A 21,715-nucleotide genomic window follows, 5' to 3' on the forward strand; every position below is an offset into this window, starting at 1 on the left:
TTTAATATATACAATAGCTGTTGACTGCAAATGTTATATAGAGTGATAAAGTATGGTCGCATTTAATTTGCTCTGTTAAACCTACCCCTTGGAATGACTTCAATAGCAACAGTGAATCTGTCTTGTTTTTAAGTGGAGATCTCTCAACAATAACTCTCACAATTGCACATTGGCAATAGTAGTTACAAATATCAAAGCTGGGCTTAGTTAAAAACCTGTATGGGAGACCAAAATTTTGCTGTAGATAGATCAACTCTCCAGTAGGAGGTGCTGCCCAGCCTATAGTTATTTTTTCTGATAGTGGATATAACGTTGAAGATCTGACGTTGTTTCCAAGGTACAAATTCTACATATTTTGTACAATGTTTTTCAATGTTGAAAATTGGTTACCATGATGACATAATACTGTGGTTGAAATTTCACTCTCAAAACAACAGTATGTTTTATTTTTCATTCATCTTTAAAAGTTACATTATAGAGTATTTAGTATAGATCGTTGACAAAAAAATGAAATTAATGTCACACCTTGACCTTAGAGATCCTTTTTATGTCTCTATTTGGTTTGGTCCGGTTGTGATTTGGGGTGGGTATTCTATGTTCTATTATTTGTATTTCTATGTTTTGGCAGGGTAGGGTTCTCAATCAGGGACAGCTGTCTATCGTTGTCTCTGAGAACCATACTTAGGTAGCCCTTTGTCCCACCTGTCTTTGTGGGAAGTTGACTTTGTTTATGGCACATAGCCTTTAGCTTCACGGTTTGTTTGGTAGTGTTTATTGTTTTGTTCGGCGTCTTTTCATTCTAATAAAGAAAATGTACGCTCACCACGCTGCACCTTGGTCCAGTTCTTCCAACGGCTGTCACAATTAAGCCAATTGTAATTCCACTTTGTAACACAATAACATTTTAAGAAATCCAAGGGGGTTGAATATTAATGATATCCACTGTACATGATTCAATAAAAACTGATGAAAAGCTCTTTCTATTCAAACTGCCCTTAGGGAAGATGGTATCTTGGAACTGTCAGCACCTATTGGATTTCAGTCTGGTGACATGCAGTATTTGAAGGAAAATACAAGATGAGAAAGATTACACTATGATATCATGTGTTAAAAATACAGCCTGGCCACCATTGTCTCACACTCCCATTCTCCTCAAACAATTTCAATTGTGCAGTCGGTGGCTTTTTTCCTGTGACTGAGCTACAAAGTTAATTTAGGGTGGGGGGGGGGGGGGGGGGGGGTGTCAATGTAAATTGTATGAATTGTTCAGCAGTCTAATGGCTTGGGGGTAGAAGCTGTTAAGGAGCCTTTTGGTCCTAGACTTGGAGCTCCGGTACCGCTTGCCATGTGGTTGCAGATAGAATAGTCTATAACCTGGGTGACTGGAGTCTTTGACAATTTTATGGGCCTTCCTCTGACACAGCCTAGTATATAGGTACTGGATGGCAGGAACTTGGCCCCAGTAATGTATTGGGCCGTACGCCCTACCCATCAAAGCAAAGGGTGGCTACTTTGAAGAATCTCAAATATATTTTGATTTGTTTGGTTACTACATGATTCCACATGTGTTGTTTCATAGTTTTGATGTCTTCACTATTATTCTACATTGTAGAATAATTAGTAAAAGTAAAGAAAAACCCTGGAATGAGGTGTGTCCAAACCTTTGACTGGTACTGTATATATATATTTTTAAAACTCCATTTTCTCTTCCACCTAAAGGCCATAAAATAACGTTTTACTAAAGATGACTGTCATCTGAAAGGAGTCCATTAACTTGTGTTGAATGTTGAGATTACACTGCCAATTTGGTCCACAGACTAGTGTTGAATGTTGAGTGTTGAGTTTATATTGGTCTCTTTGTTAAGCTCTTATCTCAGCCTGTCAATCACTTCCACATCTTCCGATGCAGAGGCTGATCCTCTCATCACAGAGCCTCTGTGGCATGTTATCTCTGACCCGGAAATACACCTCATGCACACACACACCTCTGAGGAATGCATTGTTTTAGAGAAGACAAAAGGGAAATATGTCGTGTTATAGAATCTAACCAAAAAATCGCAGTTGTTTCTCCAACCAACAATAAACTCACAGATTGTTAGAAGAAGAGAATCCATAACTGTTCATCAAATTACTGATTTCAGTTACACCTTTATTATGTAAGGACAAAGGGAGCCTGAGAACTACTCAATGACACATCACCCAAATGACCACCCTTGGCCCCCATAGACCTAATTTCTTAATTTCCTTTCCTTTCCTACACTCATAACAACCCTCTCCTTCTCACTCACTTTCTCCTCCTCTAATGGTCAGAGAACGAGGGAAGAGGGAGGAAGAGGGAGGAGAGGAGTGAGTGTTTTTGTTCAGGAGGAGAAAGGCGTTCTCCTGTGTTCTCAGGATGTGGCTGTTAAAGCCTGGAGAAGTGGGCTTCCTGTCTAGGGAAACGATCAGAGAACAGACAAGGCCCTGAGGTTAAGACGCTGTGTTCCCTCAGAGGACGCAGACACTTTGTGCTGCACAGATCACCAACAGATTGAGCAAAGAAGGGGTTCTGTGGAACGGTATGGGAGAGGTGAGTGAAAAGACTCTCAAAATGTTTTCTTGTGCTAAATATCTTTTTCATGCTTTAGTTGAGTGCGTTTTACCCTGAATATCATGCACCATTGCACCTGTTGACATGGTTGCATTGTACATGCATGCGTAATGTTCTGATTGAATGTTGTAGTAATGTTGTAGTAATGTTGAAAAATTATCCTTTCATCATCATTCTCCTCAGGTTTTCCACAAGGACTAGAGACACCCAATCAATAGATCCTAAGCAGAGCAATATATTGGTGCTGGACACCTGACTCTGGGAGCTAATAGAAACAATATGGACAGATCACAAGCATATGCATTTATGGATGACTTCGATTGGAGACAACTTCCTCGGTCAAACACATCTATTTTCACCTTTTCTACCATTCTACCATTGCATTTGTGAATGAATTTAATGGATATAAAATGCAGAGACTCTCACACCACCGTCTCTCTCTGGGAATATAGATCTGTATCAGAGGGTGATATAAGCACCTGTGTACTGTAGCACCTGGTTTCTTGTAAAAGGACTTTGAGGGTTCCGGCCCTCACCCAGAGACTGTCAGAGACCATGTCCAACAACAGTGACAGCTGCAACCTCCCCCTGAACACTGACACACTTGGTCTCACCTACATCTACAGCCTGGCCTTCTCACTGGGTCTCCCTTGCAACCTGCTGTCCCTCTGGGGACTGTACCAACTGGGTCGCTCCGGTGGGGGTGGCTGCCAGCTGGTCTACATTCTCAACCTGCTGCTTTCTGACCTCCTCCAGCTGCTCACCCTCCCCCTATGGATCCTGTACCTCCAGGGGGCTCACCGCTGGCCCTACGGCCGCCCCGCCTGCGAGTTTGTGGGCTATGTCTTCTACGTCAATGTCTACGCTAGCGTGGTGTTCCTCTGTTTGATAGCGTTGGACCGTTGCCTGGCTATAGTACACCCGTTGAGTAGTCGTGGCGTGCGGACAGTGCGGGTGGCGGCAGTGTCTGGAGTGGCGGTCTGGACGCTGACCTTCCTGTTCTGTTTAGGCGGGTTGCTTCCATCGGTGTTCGACGCAGAGAGGCTGCTGTGTCTGGAGCAGTACCCCGTCAGCCTCAGATATGCCCACTTTAAGATTGCTACAGTCATCATGGGGTTCCTTCTGCCCTGTGGTATACTGGGGTGAGTGGGAATATGAGGAATGATTGGCTGCCTGAATGTATGGTTTCATGAGGAAAAGGAGGAATGTTGCCTGTACTCCACAGAATGTATGTCCCTTTAATGTTTTTCAATAACAATTTGTCTATATTTGTTGATATTAGACACCCAACATTAAGTTGCTTTTATATACATGTAGTAACTATAGAAACTAGAAACACCACCATAATAACATTTTCTTGCATGGAAAAGTTTGAATGGCTATCAGAAAAGTATTGTCAAATGGTCACATCTAACATATTTATCTGATACGGACATGACCCTTGACCTTCGTATTTTTCTCACTTTCTTCAGTTACACCTCCGTCCGCATTGGGGTGACCCTCCAACAGTCGCCCTCCGTCTCCAATCAGGACCGCCACAAAATCACTGGCATCCTTGTCGTCATCACCGTCATCTTCATTGTCGTCTTCGGACCCTACCATCTGGTTGGGGGGTACCGTTTTGTCTCCCTCCTCCTCATAGACAACCCCTGTGAGTTGGAAAGGTCCATTTTCCTGTGCTACCGGCTGTGCTACGGTCTGACCAGCCTCAACACTCTGCTGGACCCTCTGTTCTACATCTTCCTGTGTCACAACGCCCGTCTGGAGCTCCGCAGGTCCCTAACGCCCTGTCTGGGACGGGGGCACACAGCCCCCAAACAGGTCAGACTCAGTCTCAGAGGGAATCCTGATCCTAGTGACAATGTGTAAAAACACTGGATTGGACAAACTGTTTTTGAATGAAGAAAACCTGGATAATCTGTATTGTGTTTCCTGTTTTTTGATGAGTTTGAATTCAGCAGGAGGACACATTGTGTAGCGAGACTGGACATACAGACAGTATATTACAGTGTTTTCTTGGACTTGCTCAAGGAACTGACTCCACTGGTTTGACTGCTGAGCATTAGTGATGGAAAAAAGCAGCAATTGTGCCACCCAGTGGGGAGAGCATGCATGTTGCTAGCTGAAATTGGAAATAGCGTTCCATCTACTTCACTTTTCTGCTGTGCCCGTCCTCTCTACCTGTTGATGCACTGCCATAGCCGCCTCAGTTACTACTGTCTAATGAATGCACTATAATAATAATCTCATAATGTCTTGACTGTTTGCTTGTCATGATTTTTATACTTTCATTTGCTATTCGCAGTAAATAACGTCAATTGAAATACATGATTTATTCATCATAGATATCTTTCAAAAAAAGAAAAAAAGAAAAGAGTATACCATCCTCAGCTGCTGAAATACATACCAACACACACGTACAGAATCAAACCATTCCTCGCAGCTGTTCTCTCTTAATCAGTACAGTAAAGGTTGTCCAGCTTCAGAGCAGAGGTTTGAATAATGGGATGCCAGTATATTCGTAGTTCACTGGTAGAGCTGAAACCGAGTGACCGTCATGCAGTTTTGTGGATCATTTTAATGCTCCTGATTGTCTGTCAAGGCTGTACTACAAGACCATCGAAAATATACCAGATGTATTTAGCCTATTCGGAATGAGTACCGTAAAAAAAAAAATCAGCAAGCAAATATAAAAGCATACTAGAGTACATCTGAGCCTATACTTCACAGTTCACATTGCTCTACATATCAGTAGATTAAACACACTATGAGAAGCGTTGCAAACACACACAAAATATGTCCCTCAGTACTGTATGTTGTACATGATACTGATTCAAAATTCTATGACATATCAATCGATCATTATGTATCCCACAGATGCAGAACCTGGACCGGAACCAAATTTGACAGACCTCTCAGTCAGCAGGGTGTGTCTTCTCCCACTTCGGCTCCAGCTCCTCCTCCGCCCTGGAGTCTTCTCCTCTCAGGCAGGGGGCGTTGTTGTGGGACCTCATCCCCCTCAGCAGCTATGAAGCACCGATAGAGGAGTGTTGGGTGCTGCGTTGCCGTGAGAACTCACCTAGGTCTTCCGCCAGCACGCTCTCAAGCACCGCTCCCAGAGACTGTCTGATCTTACCACACAAATCCGGGCAGCTGAACACATAGAGGATGGGGTTCAGCACACTGTTGAGGAAGGATAGACTGGCGGCAGGGGGTAGGCCGTGGGCCACGAGGCCCCGGAGGGAGGGTTGGTAGTGGGCTACAGCCTCCAGTGCACTGAAGATGTGGTACGGAGCCCAGCAGACCACAAAACTCACTACCACAGCTACCACTAGCCGCACAAAGCGGAAAGAGCGCCTTCTGCGGCCACGCCGCGTGATACCAATGTTCACCAACACGTAGCTCCCCACAATGACCACCAGGGGAAGTATGAAGGCCAGGAGGAGCTTAGAGAAGGCCAGGGCATCCTGGCGAGCCTCACACAGCTCTCTTAGGTCAAACTCCCTAACATTGAGGTACTGGGCGTAGTTATAGTAACACATGACCCGCCCGTCATGTCGGCGAATAGTATCCCGGAACAGATAGTACGGTAGTGTACAGAGTATTGCCAGGGCCCAGATGACCCCACACACTCTTCCGACCAGGCGTACATTCCTCCGGTTCTGGGTCCAGACGGGCTTCAGCACCACCAGACAGCGGTCGAGGGAGATGGCTGCCAGCAGGAAGGCGCTGACGAACATGTTGAGGAAGAAGACGGAGGAGTGGAGCTTGCAGAAGGTGGTACCCAGGGTCCAAGTGCTTCCACGGGCCAGGAAGATGGTGAAGAAGGGGAGGGAGGCTGTGGAAAGGAGGTCCGAGGCAGCCAGGTTGAGGATCCAAACACTGATGACTGTGCGGCGGACGCGGAAGCCCACCACCCCCAGGATGAGGAGGTTCTCTAGGATACTGAAGGCGGAGACCAGGCCGTGGAGACACACCGTAACCAGGCTCAAAGCCCCCACCCTGGCCGAGGAGTTGGATGGCATGCTTACGTTCACCATGGCCTGGATGAGAGGGCAGTAGACAGGGCTGCTGGAAGTGGTCATCTTTCAGATTCTGGTTCTGACACCTTGTCCACTTTGGCTCTGAATTCCTGTGCCCAACATTGCAAAGAAAACACAAAGAGGCATTAAGGATTGTAATGTTGTTGGTAGTCATGGCGATCACGAACTTGGCAGGTGACACTGTTGTGCAACTGTTGAACATATTATTAGTCATTGTGGTTTCTGTACAAAAAGTTAACTTGAAAACATTTCCCTGCCATCTCAAACTAATGAGAGAGAGAGAGATGTGGTTTATCTCTCCATCTCACCCTCTCCACATCCTCTGTTCTCATTGTAAACACATTGTAGGCTGGCTTTGACTGTAAATGTGTTGATGAAAATGTAGTCTATAGTAGACCTTTTCCAATCTTTAATATCAAATTAAGAGCTTTTGTGTAAGCCTACATTTCAAGTTAAATGGATCCAGATCCAAAAATTAGTCTTTATTCTGGAATTCAGCTACACTGAACATAAATATAAATGCAACATGTAACATTTTATAAGATTTTACAGAGTTACAGTTCATATAAGGAAATCAGTCAATTGAAATAAATTAGGCCCTAATCTATAGATTTCACATGACATGGGAATACAGATATGGATCTGTTGGTCACAGATACCTTTAAAAAAAAAAGCAAGGGTGAGGTTAGGAATCAGTCCGCATCTGGTATGACCACCATTTGCCTCATGCAGCGTGACACATCTACTTTGCCTAGCGTTGATCAGGCTGTTGATTGTGGCCGTGGTATGTTGTCCCACACCTCTTCAATGGCTGTGCGAAGTTGACAGATATTGGCGGGAACTGGAACACGCTGTCCTGCAAGTTGATCCAGAGCATACCAAATGTACTCAATGGGTGAGTATGCAGGCCATGGAAGAACTTGTGCATTATCACGCTAAAACATGAGGTGATAGTGGTGGATGAATGGCCATCTCACAGTATCTCTGTGCATTCAAATTGCCATCGATAAAATGAAACTATGTTTATTGTCTGCAGCTTAAGCCTGCCCATACCATGACCCCACCGCCACCATGGGGTACTCTGTTCACAACGTTGACATCAACAAACCGTTCACCCACATGATGCCATAAATACTTCCTGCCATCTTCCCGGTACAGTTGAAACCGGGATTCATCCATGACGATTACACTTCACCACCATGCCAGTGGCCATCGAAGGCGAGCATTTGCCCACTGAATTCGGTTACGACGTCGAACTGCAGTCAGGTCAAGACCCTGCTAAGGACGACATGCATGCCAATTGCACGGCCCCTCAAAGCTTGAGACATCTGTGGCATTGTGTTGAGTGACAAAACTGCACATTTTAGAGTGGCCTTTTTATTGTCCCCAGCATAAGCTTCTTGATATACCACACCTGTCAGGTGGATGGATTAACTTGGCAACGGAGAAATGCTTACCATCAGGGATGTTTAACAAATTTGTGCACATTTGAGAGAAATATTTTTGTGCGTATCTAACATTTCTGTGATCTTTTGTTTCAGCTCATAAAACACTTTACATGTTGCGTTTAATATTTTTTTTCAGTACATTTTAATTAAACATTTAAAATGAATGGATTACAAATAAAAGCACACGTTACCTGAGAATTTTGTCTCCTTATTGCGCTGGTTGTGATGAGTGTAGTTATGAAGGGTGTGCATTCAAACGCACTGACGCACCTACATTCACACCTGCTAGTCAGTTGAACAAGGGGATGATAAGCTTTTGACAGATTGAAGACAAAAATCTTAATTTCCTCATTCCTCTCTGTAACCTGATTCGTTCTGATACGCTCTATGAATCTTTTGATGCATTCAATCTCTCTCTCTCTCTCTCCCCCTCTCTCTCTCTCACACACACACACAAACACACACTTTCTTGGAAATGTTGATGAAGAGATTGCTGAAGGCCACAGCAAGACAACGTACTGCAATAATCATGTTTTTCTGATGGCTTTGTTAGTCGCTATGTTTGGTGTGGAAACTTTAAATGCCTTTCAGCAAAGCTCCAAACCCAACAATCCAGTAATCAAAATCAGCGTAGCACTAAAAATAACATAAGATAGAACAACAAAAAACCTCCATAGACTCCTGTGGACCCTGGTCAATGGAAGTGCACTATATAGAGCAGGACTATCCAACCCTGTTCCTGGAGAGCAACCGTCCTGTTGGTTTTCACTCCAACCCTAATCTAGCGCACCTGACTCTAATAATTTGCTGGTTGATAAACGAAATTGGGTTAGTTACAACTGGGGGTTGGATTGAAAACCTACAGGAGGGTAGCTCTCCAGGAACAGTGTTGGAGAGCCCTGATATAGAGAATTGGGTGTCATTTGGTATGTAGCCCCACAATGCACACTGTGATCTGAAGGTTGCACCTGTGTTCTTCTTCAAATAATCCTGCCAATCAGATCCCGTGCCACCCATTTGTAGCACAAATATGTGTGTACTCTGTTTTATTATACAATTTATACACGTAAAGGATAATTAAAGGACAACTACTATCAAAAACGGCAAATCCTATCCAAGCAGTCAATGTGTTGTTTTTGTCAATCTACGAGGTATAGGAGTTGCAAAATGTATGTTCTGGCACTGTGGTATACATCCTCCCCCAGTTCCACTCTAATCTTGAGAGGCATTTCTTTAAAACATGCATCCAATCCCCTTGATCCCTCACATAACTAGACCAATCATATGCTTCAATGTGCCGCGGTTGAAACAGATGTGGCAAGACAGGAGAGTGATAGAGGTTCTGCTCGTGATGTTACATTGCAGGAGCAGATCCTCCGATTTCAAAACGATTTGGATCCTAGTTGAAAAGTTAACGCGCTAATGGACTAATTAGATAAATACATGCAGTAGTTTACGATGCGTGAGATATAAGAGGTGTTCTGTGGGAATAGGGTCAGATGCGTGTGTCTCACGGCCAATGCGTGAGACAACTGAACTGTTGGCAGCTCTGCAATCAGATGTTCCGAACTCACTTCAATCGCGCTGTTAAAAGGCCTCGCTCGGCTGGTGCTAGCAGACGAGCAGATCAAATACACCGCAGGAACGCCTTTTCCTAATAATTCGAAATATTCGCACTGAATAAAACAAGTGTAGACTTTACCATGAAAAGCTTACTTACAAGCCCTTAACCAACAGTGTAGACTTTACCGTGAAATGCTGACTTACAAGCCCTTAACCAACAGTGCAGTTCAAGAAGAAGAAAATATTGACCAAGTAGGCTAAAATAAAAAGTAATAATAAAAAGTAACACAATAATAACAATAACGAGGCCATATACAGGGGGCACCAGTACGAGTCAGTGTGCAGGGGTACAAGCTAGTTGAGGTAATCTGTACATGTAGGTCGGGGCGAAGTGACTATGCATAGGTAACAAACAAACAGTGAGTAGCAGCAGTGAAGAAGAGAGGGGGGGTCAATGTAAATTGTCCGGTGGCGATTTGTATGAATTGTTCAGCAGTCTAATGGCTTGGGGGTAGAAGCTGTTGAGGAGCATGTTGGTCCGAGACTTGGCGCTCCGGTACCGCTTGCCATGCAGTAGTAGAGAAAACAGTCTATAATTTGGGTGACTGTAGTCTCTGGATGACAGAAAGTTTGGCCCCAGTGATGTACTGGTCCATTCGCACTACCCTCTGTAGCGCCTTATGGTCAGAGGCCGAGCAGTTGCCATACCAGGTGGTGATGCAACAGGATGCTCTCGATGATGCAGCTGTAGAATCTTTTGAGGATCTGGGGGCTCATGCCAAATCTTTTCAGTCTTCTGAGGGGGAAAGGTTTAGTCCCCTCGTTAGATCTAATGAGGGACTAAAAGGTTTAGAACAGTACTGTTATTCCCCAAATGTATTTTATTATTATTCCACTTCTTCCCAATTTTGCCAGTGTAATCACATATTTTAAATCTGATATGCCTACTCGTGTATTTGAAAATGAATGATAGGAGGCTATACATTTTTGCAGCCATACAAATAAGCATTGGATATTAAGTACTCCAGGAATTAAATATAATTTTTGACATTTTAGTATTGTGCACATGCCAGACAGAGATGGTGACTCACAACTCATAAACACGTCATATTGTGTCTATGTAGAGTAAAATGATGGAAAGGATCTTCAACTAGTAGGCGTAAACCACATTAATATATTCATTAGATTGTTCTTGAAGTTTGGGTGATTTTGAGAAATGAATTGCTAAACAAGAACATTTTCAAACACTCAGCACTTGGGAAACATAGATCAGGGAGGGCCAACCGTCCTGGAGAGCAAACAGGATTTTCTTCCAGATCTATTTTAAAGAGATAGTTCACCCAAATTACAAAATGTTTGTGTCCTAACCTTGAAAGCAGTCTATGGACAAGGAGATTGTGGTCTATGATTTGGTTCCCCTCTGCCATCAACCATGAATATAAAACATTCTTGTGCAGAGCCTTGATGTAGTGGCAACACTCCATGGTACGAGTCACATAAATGTCCTCTCACTGTCAACTGCGTTTATTTTCAGCAAACTTAAAACCTCTTGCCGCTCAGATCCCTTTAGCGGGATAATTTTTGTCTACATTCGGTGAATTGCAGAGCTCCAAATTCAAATTAAATTACAAAAAATATTTAATTTTCATGAAATCACAAGTGCAATACACCAAAACACAGTTTAACTTGTTGTTAATCCAGCCGGCGTGTCAGATTTCAAAAAGGCTTTATGGTGAAAGCAAACCATGTGATTATGTGAGGACAGCTCTCAGCAGACAAAACATTACAAACAGCTAGCAGCAAAGTAGATTGGTCACAAAAGTCAGAAAAGCAATAAAATTAATCACTTACCTTTGATCTTCGTATGTTTGCACTCACGAGACTCCCAGTTACACAATAAATGTTTGTTTTGTTCAATAAAGATTATCTTTATGTCTGTGTCCCTGAACAAAGGGGGGAGGGTCAAAATCAGAAGTAACAGTCAGTATCTCCTTATCTCAGTGGGAAGTGTGCAAAGGGGGGCTACTTTGAAGAATCTCAAATATAAAATATGTTTAGATTTGTTTAACACTTTTTTGGTTACTACATGATTCCATATGTGTTATTTTTGATGTCTTCACTATTAATCTACAATGTAGAAAATAGTCAAAATAAAGAAAAACCCTGGAATGAGTAGGTGTGTCCAAACTTTTAACTGGTAATGTGTATATTTTTGTTGTTGTTGCTTGTTTTGCATGCTATTTTGGCATTAATATGTGTCACATATCAGTTTGCAAACAATGTAAAAAATATCATAATGGAGTTAATAAAGCTGCATACAAACATGGTCTCTTTTTTTGTTTTCTTGAGTAAGGCAGCTCCAAAATGCAGGTGTTTCAGCCTAGCTCAGTGCTTTCTGTGGTGGTGGGTTTGGTAATGTTCTCTAGTTGCACCGTGATTGGCTCAGTGTTCTGTCACTCATGGGGATACTACATTACCGCAAAATCTACAGATAGAGCTTGAAAATTCAAACCCCTTGGGTGCTGCCATAGAGGTACATTAGAAGTGCTCATCCAAGGAGGCTCAAGGTCATTGGCCATAGATACAATTATGTCAAATCACGATATACATCTACATTGGACTGATCATGACAACATCATACTTTCAAAATCTTAGCTAGCAAGCTAGCAGTCATCATCACGAATTATGTCGACAATCTACTGGCAAATCCTTTTCCATACTTGTCAAATTATAGATAAAACATATCGGTGTTAATTGGTGCTCATTGGACACATTACACAACAAGTTGCAAATTCAACACTGAGTAGTTTGAAATGAATCAGTGGCTAACTGCAAGCATTGCAAAGCAATCACTAGCCTGCTATTCAGTGAAGTGGGTGTGTGGTCCAAGTCTGGGTTTAAGGGTCTCTTTTACAAGCTTAAAAGGATAAACATTCAACATTGGCCATGCTGTCAATCCAGCATGATTTATGCTGAGCTCAGCCAAGCTGAAAACACCTGGAAACTCAGAACTGGGAAATCTCAGACTTCAGTGAGTTAAAAATAAGCTCCGACTAGGAAAATACGTTTTTGCAAGTCGGGAACTCGGGCCTCTTTCTAGAGCTCCAACCTGAAGATTACTGACATCATCATGATTCAACTTAGTTTTTTTCCCAAGTTCCAAGTTGTCTTGAAACCACCATAAATCCAGGGAATGCCAGACTTTGATGACAAAGTTTAATGACAAAATTTGCCAACAAAGGTCCACCGCGCCACCTTCCTGTTCAAGTGAGCACAGCACAACAAGGTGAGACCAACAATGTACTTTGTGCTGCTGCATAAATTGTGTAATATGCCAGGGAGATATGTATACTGTAGCTAAGAAAGTAATACTAAGTGTATGTTGTGTAGTAAGCTGTTAGTAGCCCATGTGCCTCACCCTAATAATTTGGTCAATTTTCCCCTCATAATTTAGCCTACTGTTCTGACTTGGTGGTGCACATGTAGCCTATAACATCCTATGGCGTTCTGCATTAGCATCGAACAGCCCCCATGATATGCAACTTTTCAGGGAAGCTAGAAACCAATATACACAGGCAGTTAGAAAAGCCAAGGCTAGCTTTTTCAAGCAGAAATTTGCTTCCTGCAACACAAACTCAAAAAAGTTCTGGGACACTGTAAAGTCCATGGAGAATAAGAACACCTCCTCCCAGCTGCCCACTGCACTGAGGATAGGAAACACTGTCACCACCGATAAATCCACTATAATTGAGAATTTCAATAAGCATTTTTCTACGGCTGGCCATGCTTTCCACCTGGCTACCCCTACCCCGGTCAACAGCACTGCACCCCCCACAGCAACGCGCCCAAGCCTTCCCCATTTCTCCTTCTCCCAAATCCAGTCAGCTGATGTTCTGAAAGAGCTGCAAAATCTGGACCCCTACAAATCAGCGCGGCTAGACAATCTGGACCCTTTCAAAAATGATCTGCCGAAATTGTTGCAACCCCTATTACTTGCCTGTTCAACCTCTCTTTCGTGTCGTCTGAGATTCCCAAAGATTGGGAAGCAGCGGTCATCCCCCTCTTCAAAGGGAGTGGGTACACTCTTGACCCAAACTACTACAGACTTATATCTATCCTACCCTGCCTTTCTAAGGTCTTCGAAAGCCAAGTCAACAAACAGATTACCGACCATTTCGAATCCCACCATACCTTCTCCGCTATGCAATCTGGTTTCAGAGCTGGTCATGGGTGCACCTCACCCACGCTCAAGGTCCTAAACGATATCTTAACCGCCATCGATAAGAAACAACTACAAATACCTAGATGTCTGGTTAGACTGTAAACTCTCCTTCCAGACCCACATCAAACATCTCCAATCCAAAGTTAATTATAGATTTGTCTTCCTATTTTGCAAAACAAAGCATCCTTCACTCATGCTGCCAAACGTACCCTTGTAAAACAGACCATCCTACCGATCCTCGACTTCGGCGATGTCATTTACAAAATAGCCTCCAATACACTACTCAATAAATTGGATGCAGTCTATCACAGTGCCATCCGTTTTGTCACCAAAGCCCCATATACTACCCACCACTGTGACCTGTACGCTCTTGTTGGCTGGCCCTCGCTTCATACTCGTCGCCAAACCCACTGGCTCCAGGTCATCTACAAGACCCTTGCTAGGTAAAGTCCCCCCTTATCTCAGCTCGCTGGTCACCAGAGCCACACCCACCTGTAGCACGCGCGCCAGCAGGTATATCTCTCTGGTCACCCCCAAAACCAATTCCACCTCTCCTTCCAGTTCTCTGCTGCCAATGACTGGAACAAACTACAAAAATCTCTGAAACTGTAAACGCATCTCCCTCACTAGCTTTAAGCACCAGCTGTCAGAGCAACTCACAGATTACTGCACCTGTACATAGCCCATCTATAATTTAGCCCAAACAACTACCTCTCCCCCTACTGTATTTATTAATTTTGCTCCTTTGCACCCCATTATATCTATCTCTACTTTTCACATTCTTCCACTGCAAATCTACCATTCCAGTGTTTTACTTGCTATATTGTATTTACTTCGCCACCATGGCCTTTTTTTGCCTTTACCTCGCTTATCTCACCTCATTTGCTCACATTGTATATAGACTTATTTTTCTACTGGATTATTGACTGTATGTTTTGTTTTACTTTGCTGTTGTATGCGTCGAACTGCTTTGCTTTATCTCGGCCAGGTCGCAATTGTAAATGAGAACTTGTTCTCAACTTGCCTTCCTGGTTAAACAAAGGTGAAATAAAAAATAAATAAAATAGCCTGTTTTAGAGAAATGTAATCATTGAATATTGTAAGAGCATTCATTGTCTGCTTATATGCTCCCTTTTCTTATCCTACGGTTCTGACTTGGTGTACAGGGAGAATAATGTAAGAACGGGCCATGTTCTGAATTCTGTTGCTGTACATTTCAAAAGTGCTGAATAAATAGTTATATTGACTATGTCCGTCCTAGCTCGCTCATTTATGTCTTAATCGAAATTACGGATTCCCTCTCCTCTGCTCGTCATCACCTTATGCCATATTTTGTACATCTCAATTGTCAGTAGAAACCACATTTGTTTAAGCAAGTTAGCCATATCAGTTATGTTTTTTTTTAAAGGCAGTAAATTAAGCCGAATGAACTGTTTCGATGCCAGACAAGGCTCCACTGATTGCCAGGTGTGGAAGTGGTAAGGTGTTGGGACTGCTGTTGGGACTCTGCTGTTGGGACAGCTTTATGTTGGCCCTAACAGTTTGTGGGCACAGTTTGTCACCGTTATAGTGCAATTAATGTATTGTTTCATGTTGTGTTATGTAGTGACTTTGCTGGTATGCATCCCCCCCAAAAATGTGGGCTAGTTTGCCCCACCAAGATTTACATGATAAAATTGCAACTGGGCACAAACCATGGCAAAATAACATAGAATTGCTGGAAATGAGCTTTAAAACAGTAACATTTTCCAAGTTCCCCTTCTAGGGATTGTGCAAGGGGGGCAATGAAATTCACATAGCAAATCTCACTCCAAGTTTCTTCAAAAGTTGCCAGCCCTGCTGAATGTATGTACCTTAGAAATTGTTTTCACACACACACACATTTTATAGGTCCGAACTCAAAAATAGCTAGTTTTTTCCCCCCGAGATCCCAGTTGTCTAGAATTCACTGAAGTCTGAGATTTCCCAGTTTCCAGTTGTTTTGAATGGGCAGAAGTCATGCTGGATTGACAGCATGGCCAATGTATTTAACCTTTTCCGGCCCATTGTGTTGCATGTGAATGTTTAACTTTTACGTTTGGAAAAGAGACCCTTAAACTCAGACTTGGAATTTCCAAACCACTCATTGTTGAATTTGCGATTTCCAACTTGTGTATTATTTATGTCCAATGGCCGATGAGCACGGATACATTTTATCTATCATTTCTCTTCATATGAAGAATTGAAAAGGATGTGCCAGTAGTAGTCTTAATTCATGATGATGAAAACCTGTCTAGCTTGCTAGCTAAGATTTTTAAAGTATGATGTTGACATGATCCGCCATTTGTGTTTGTATTTATTTTAATTTTAAATGTGTCATTTATTAGACGCTCTTATCCATAGCGATTTACAGTAGTGATGCATACATTTTTATACTATACGTTTTTTTGTACATCCCAATCAAAGCTATGGTAGATATAACGTGTTTTGACGTCATTGTATCTGTGGCCAATGACCTTGAGCCTTCTTGGATGGGAACTTCTGATGTAAATCTATGGCAGCACCCAAGGTGCTGCACCAATCACGCGCATCTAGAGAACATTACCAACCCCTACACTCTGTATTTTCCGCTGGCTGCCCCACCACAGGAAGCATTGAGCTAGGCTGAAACACCTGCATTTTGGCACTTGCTCAAAAAAACAAAAAAAAAGAGATAATGTTTGTATGCGGCTTTATTAACTCTTTTTTAAAATTTGTTGCAAACTGATGTGACACGTATTAATTCCAAAAATAATCTAGAGCACCACCTGCCCCGAATGACAGGTCGCCACTGTGTCAGTGTGACTCCCAATTGTTGACAATACATGCTCTAATTGCATATTATGTGCCCCGCCCGACGCAGCTGCAGGAGGCTACATCCAATAATACCACACAGCCGGGACAGTGGTATTAGAACTCTGTCACATTCATTAGTCGGATTCCATTTCAAAACGTCTGTTGCAAAACGTTCTGCAACAGAAACCGTTTACTCCAAACGCTCTTCAACGTGACGTAAAAGCTGTTAGGTTCTTAAAATGAAGTTGTAGTTTCCACACGTTGCCATTCCAATCCGAATAGTCTGCAATGTGTTTGGGACAAGCTCAGCTGCACATCTATACATTATCGATTCTTCAACGCTCTAAAGTGGAGTGAAGTCCACAGGGTTCCTTCCAACTTCTCCCAGACGTTTTATTTTTTGGAAGACTCAATTGAACTACAATTTCAGTTTAAGAACATTTGGAGTAAACAGCCAAAAGTCTTGCAACAGAATCCGACTAATGAATACACCACCGATTCCCTCTTGGGCAGGTGTACACTGCTGCCCCTTGTTGGACTAATTCGATCTGCCACCTAACTGCCGTAAAAAACTTGAGGCAGCCTACACAATTTCCTTTACTCAAATCTGGGACATGATTAACCTTGGGGAGTGACTATCGCTGGGTTTATTTTTTCCACTACTTGGTATTGGCATCAGATCTTTTTCAGAGCTGATCTGATTGGCCAAAATACCAATTAGTGGAAGGAAAAAATATAAATTGGGCTTCATGTCTAAACAGAGCCTGTACTGGTTTCATAGTCACCTGGCCATTTATAAAATTCATCAGTCCCCTTGCAGGCAGTCTTCTGGCTACGGCATCACATCCCTCCTGGGTTCCTTAATCCACAGAACAGGCTGCTTAGACATTCTGCATCCTTAATGGAACGCTTTTCCCCATATAAAACACTGAACAAAATATAAATGCGACATGCGTTTGTTTCATGAGCTGAAATAAAACATCCCAGAAATGTTCCATTCGCACAAATCTTATTTCTCTCAAATTTTGCGCACTTTTTTTTTTACATCCCTGTTAGTGAGCATTTCTCCTTTGCCAAGATGATCCATCCATCTGACAGGTGTGGCATAGTAAAAAGCTGGTTAAACAGCATGTTTACACAGGTGCACCTTGTGCTGGGGATAAGGCAACTAAAATGTGCAGTTTTGCACAACCCAATGCCACAGTTGAGGGAGAGTGCACTTGGCATGCTGACTGCAGGAATGTCCACCAGAGCGATTGCCAGAGAACTTAATGTTAATTATCTACCATAAGCCAATTGCATTGATTTAGAGAATATGTCAGGTTGTTCAACCGGCCTCACAACCACTGAGTTGTGTGGGTGAGCTGTTTGAAGTCAAAATTGTTAAGAGTGCCCTGTGGTGGTAGGGTTATGGTATGGGCAGACATAAACAATGAACACAACTGCATTTTATCGATGGCAATTTGAGTGCATAGGTACCTGACAAGCTCCTGAGGCCCATTGTCATCCGCCGCCATCACCCCATGTTTCAGCATGATAATGCACATTCCTATGTCGCAAGGATCTGTACACAATTCCTGGAAGCTGAAAATGTCCCCGTTCCTCCATGGCCTGCATACTCACCAGACATGTCCCCCATTGAGCATGTTTGGGATGCTCTGGATCGATGTGTGCTCCAGTTCCCTTCAATATCCAGCAACTTCACACAGCCATTGAAATGGGACAAGATTCCACAGACCACAAATGAACATCCTAATCAACTCTGAAGATGTTGCACTGCATGAGGCAAATGGTGGTCACACCAGATACCGACTGGTGTTCTGATCCACGCCCCTACCTTTTTTTAAAGTTCTGTATTCCCAGTCATGTGAAATCCATAGATTAGGACTTACATTTATTTCAATTGACATTTCCTTAAAATTGAAATTGTTGCATGCTGCGCTTATTTTTGTTAAGTGTATATATAATGCCATAAGACTAACGAGATCCAGGGTGACGTGCTGCCTCAGCCATAATGGACCAGATCTAAATGCTCAGCGACTGCTTTTTCACCCTTATTAACATAAAGCCCATTTCTGTATGTAGACATTATCAATGTAAGCTGCTGTACAACAGGGTTTCCTAGGGCCCCCCGGGAGCACATTTAGGTTTTTGCCCTAACACGACACAGCGGACTCAAAACCAACTCATCAAACTTGAATTATTTTCAATCAGCTGTGTAGTGCTAGGGCAAAAACCAACCCAGGACAGAGTTGAGCGAAATTCTGCTAAAGGCTATCAATGTAAAGGTTGGCATTAGACTAACCTATTCAATTTACATGTCATCAGGTGAGTGATAACGTGGATTTCAGTTATCAGTCCCAAGGTTTGTGTGTCAAATGTTCTTGATTTAGCCAAATGGACAAATGCTTATCAAACAATGAAGTCCTTTATTGCCATCAGAACATGTGTGAAGACCAGCCTACCTGACACTGAGGAGTTGACAGTACCTGAACAGTACTACTAGCATACACACACAGAAAGGTCAACATTCTCTCCACCCAGAAAGACATGGGGATAGTGAGCCACAAGCGGCAGATAGTATTAAAGACAACGGAGCGAGGTACACATTTCACACTATAACAAGACAAAAGTGATCCATCTTTCCCAATCCTACATGCAGGCATGCACACATGAACCAAATATAGAAATACTCAGTGCGCTGCTGACGCATTAACACGCAGACAGTTGAAACGAAAAAGGGGTCAATCAATCTGGGTGATTGTAATTCAGTAAACACAATCCCTAACTAGCCTCAATACTTGTGTGAACATCTATCATGCTAAATGTTACACTGAGTATTACAATAAGTATTTAATGAGGGTAAGAAACAATTACACTAAGGAAATGGGGTTTCTTTTATTCTTAGTCATCCTTGTAAAAAGGCAGCCATATTGTGGGTGAATTTGAGTGGTGGAAAGCTATTCCGAACAGTACTTAAGTGTCTACGGTATGGATTCTAAAACACATTCAAGGTGGACATTAGCAGCAGTTCTAGTAGCGGATAAAATGGTGAAACTGAAACGTGAACCCTCTCCCTCGTGCAAAGCTACTGCTGAATGATCATGCAGTTGGTTTGTTGATCATTTTAGAAAAATAGTGCAAACTCAGAAGAAATCAACCAGTTCATCTCAAAAGACAGTTGATTTCATTTCCATTTTATTTCATATTTTCTATGTGGAAAGAACAAAACGCAGTTGAGAGAGGTAACCAAGACAGTAACATGAGCCACCAAGGGTTTCTGAGTCACACAACCCCCCCCCGCCTGTCGACCGCCACCTTTAGGAACCGGACAACCATCTCGCTTATAGTTCCATCTCAAAACACTGTCATTTCTCCTTTGACCACAACGCACAGTCGACCACACTGACTGAACCCCTCCGCCTGTGACTGAATTGCATGGTGCGGTCGTGCATCTGTGTAAGCCTGTGTGTGTATGGCTCTACTCATCCCTTTTGAAGCAGTGAGCATCACAGTCAGTCTGCCTGTCTCCTCCCCCAGCCACGACCACATGGACCATTCTAGAAGGGTGAAACAACGTGGCTCGCCTTCAACCCGTCTACCTACCTCCCCTCGTGGTCGTCGTGGCATGTGCGTTCAGACCGCGATTCTGCAGTTCACCCAGGCATTAGTAAGTGTGGCTGGAAGCTAGAGCGCCGTGCTACCCTACCTCTCTATTCCACACTGCTAGTGGGCCATGAGAAAAAGAGGCACTAAAATTCTCATTTTTTAAAGTCTAAATCGATCCATATATCATCAAGTCCTTAACCTCTCATTGTTTGTCGGTCAGTCGGTCTGTCAGGATGTATAGGGACAGCCCTGGACACTAGTGTCGAGCATGGGAGACGGGAAGTGATGCAACACTTCCTCCTACCCCGCCCGGCCAAAAGAGCGGCCTCGCCTGCCTTTGTGACCTCACCACCGACCCAGGGCTATGTTCCAAGAATTCTGTGTTCTCCCCCCCCCCCCCGATTTTAATCCTGTGGTTGCCAGCTCTCTCAACTGTGCACACGTACGTACAAACACAATCTCTCACACACACACACACACACAGCCCAAACGCTGTCCAGTCCACTCTCACTCAGGACAAGCGCCTTGAATTTTTTTGTTTGGCACCAGACTTTCTGGCCAGTCACTCGTTCCCTTGTTTTCTGTCCTACCACAGTTAACACCTCTACACTCTTAACTCCCATTCCCTCACTACTGGTCTGTTCTCTGAGCAAAAATAAAAGAAAAACCTCTTTCCTGTGACACAAAACTCAACAATGAACTTTTTCAAATTCAAGGCACAATGTCTATCAATAATCACATCGGTCTGTCCGTCATCACCAACCGACATTTAGGCCAGGGTACGTAGCACTCCTGACACTTGTTCTTCACCGCTTGGACTCATCCGCCTATCCCTCCCTTTCTCCAGCTGGCATCTATTCTCCTCTCAACTTTTAGAGACGCTTCTGTTTGAATGGGAGAGCGACCACAAGTCCAAAGCAGTAATAACATAAAAAAAAAAATTTGTCTCGTCCTGTTTTCTGAGATTCAGTTCTCTTTTAAATCAAGTCATATCCACCAGCCCTTTTGGCAACCTAGTTGTTTTTTAAAATAAGCACTAAGTACTGATAGATAGGATAACATACACCGTTACGTGTGTTTAAGTAAGATGCGACTGTCGTTTTTTTGTACTTTTTCTCTCCCCCCTCTCACTCAAAGTATGAATCCGGTATTTTGTTGTTTTTCACTCATCTGTTTTAAGGTTTAAGTAAATGCAAGCAGGGACAGAGTTTGCCATGAAGTCTTGCTCTAGACCTGGGTTTTTAGGGGGTGGGACCTAGTCCTCTACGAGACGCCGTTGACCAGGGTCTCGCTGGGCGTGGCCATGCCGTTGCTAGGGGAACGCTTGGAGGGCACCATGCGCTCATCCTTCTTGGCGCTGCTCCCGTTCTCCTGGGGGAACAGCAGAGGAGGGGAAACTGTCAGTTTAACAAGTTGCTATAAGCCG

At 43.2% G+C, this 21,715-nt stretch overlaps 3 protein-coding genes across 6 annotated transcripts in view; 1 reads left to right on the plus strand and 2 right to left on the minus strand.

Annotated features, from left to right (window-relative positions):
* The first annotated feature begins 2,343 nt into the window (after positions 1-2,343).
* On the plus strand, positions 2,344-8,278 carry LOC110500538 (G protein-coupled receptor 4). Its single transcript, XM_021577945.3, has 3 exons — positions 2,344-2,569; positions 2,774-3,732; positions 4,063-8,278. The coding sequence occupies exons 2-3, from the start codon at positions 3,146-3,148 to the stop codon at positions 4,457-4,459; spliced, it is 984 nt and encodes a 327-aa protein (XP_021433620.1). The 5' UTR covers positions 2,344-2,569; positions 2,774-3,145; the 3' UTR covers positions 4,460-8,278.
* Positions 4,912-8,534, minus strand: LOC110500537 (prostaglandin D2 receptor 2). The gene is made up of 2 exons (XM_021577944.3): positions 8,273-8,534; positions 4,912-6,722 (listed from the first exon to the last, which is right to left on the minus strand). The coding sequence occupies exon 2, from the start codon at positions 6,673-6,675 to the stop codon at positions 5,617-5,619; it is 1,059 nt and encodes a 352-aa protein (XP_021433619.3). The 5' UTR covers positions 6,676-6,722; positions 8,273-8,534; the 3' UTR covers positions 4,912-5,616.
* Positions 8,535-19,089: 10,555 nt separating this feature from the next.
* The window catches only part of LOC110500856 (FMR1 autosomal homolog 1), a 28,600-nt gene continuing 25,974 nt past the window's right edge, over positions 19,090-21,715 (minus strand). For all 4 annotated transcript variants that reach the window (XM_036957944.2, XM_036957946.2, XM_036957945.2 and 1 more), the window contains exon 17: positions 19,090-21,660. In XM_036957944.2, coding sequence (XP_036813839.2) covers positions 21,553-21,660 — 108 coding nt within the window. In that variant the 3' untranslated portion in view covers positions 19,090-21,552. The remainder of the gene's footprint in view (positions 21,661-21,715) is intronic.

This window comes from Oncorhynchus mykiss, chromosome 21, assembly GCF_057628025.1.
Source record: "Oncorhynchus mykiss isolate SJ-2025 chromosome 21, ASM5762802v1, whole genome shotgun sequence".
Classification (NCBI taxonomy): Eukaryota; Metazoa; Chordata; class Actinopteri; order Salmoniformes; family Salmonidae; genus Oncorhynchus; species Oncorhynchus mykiss.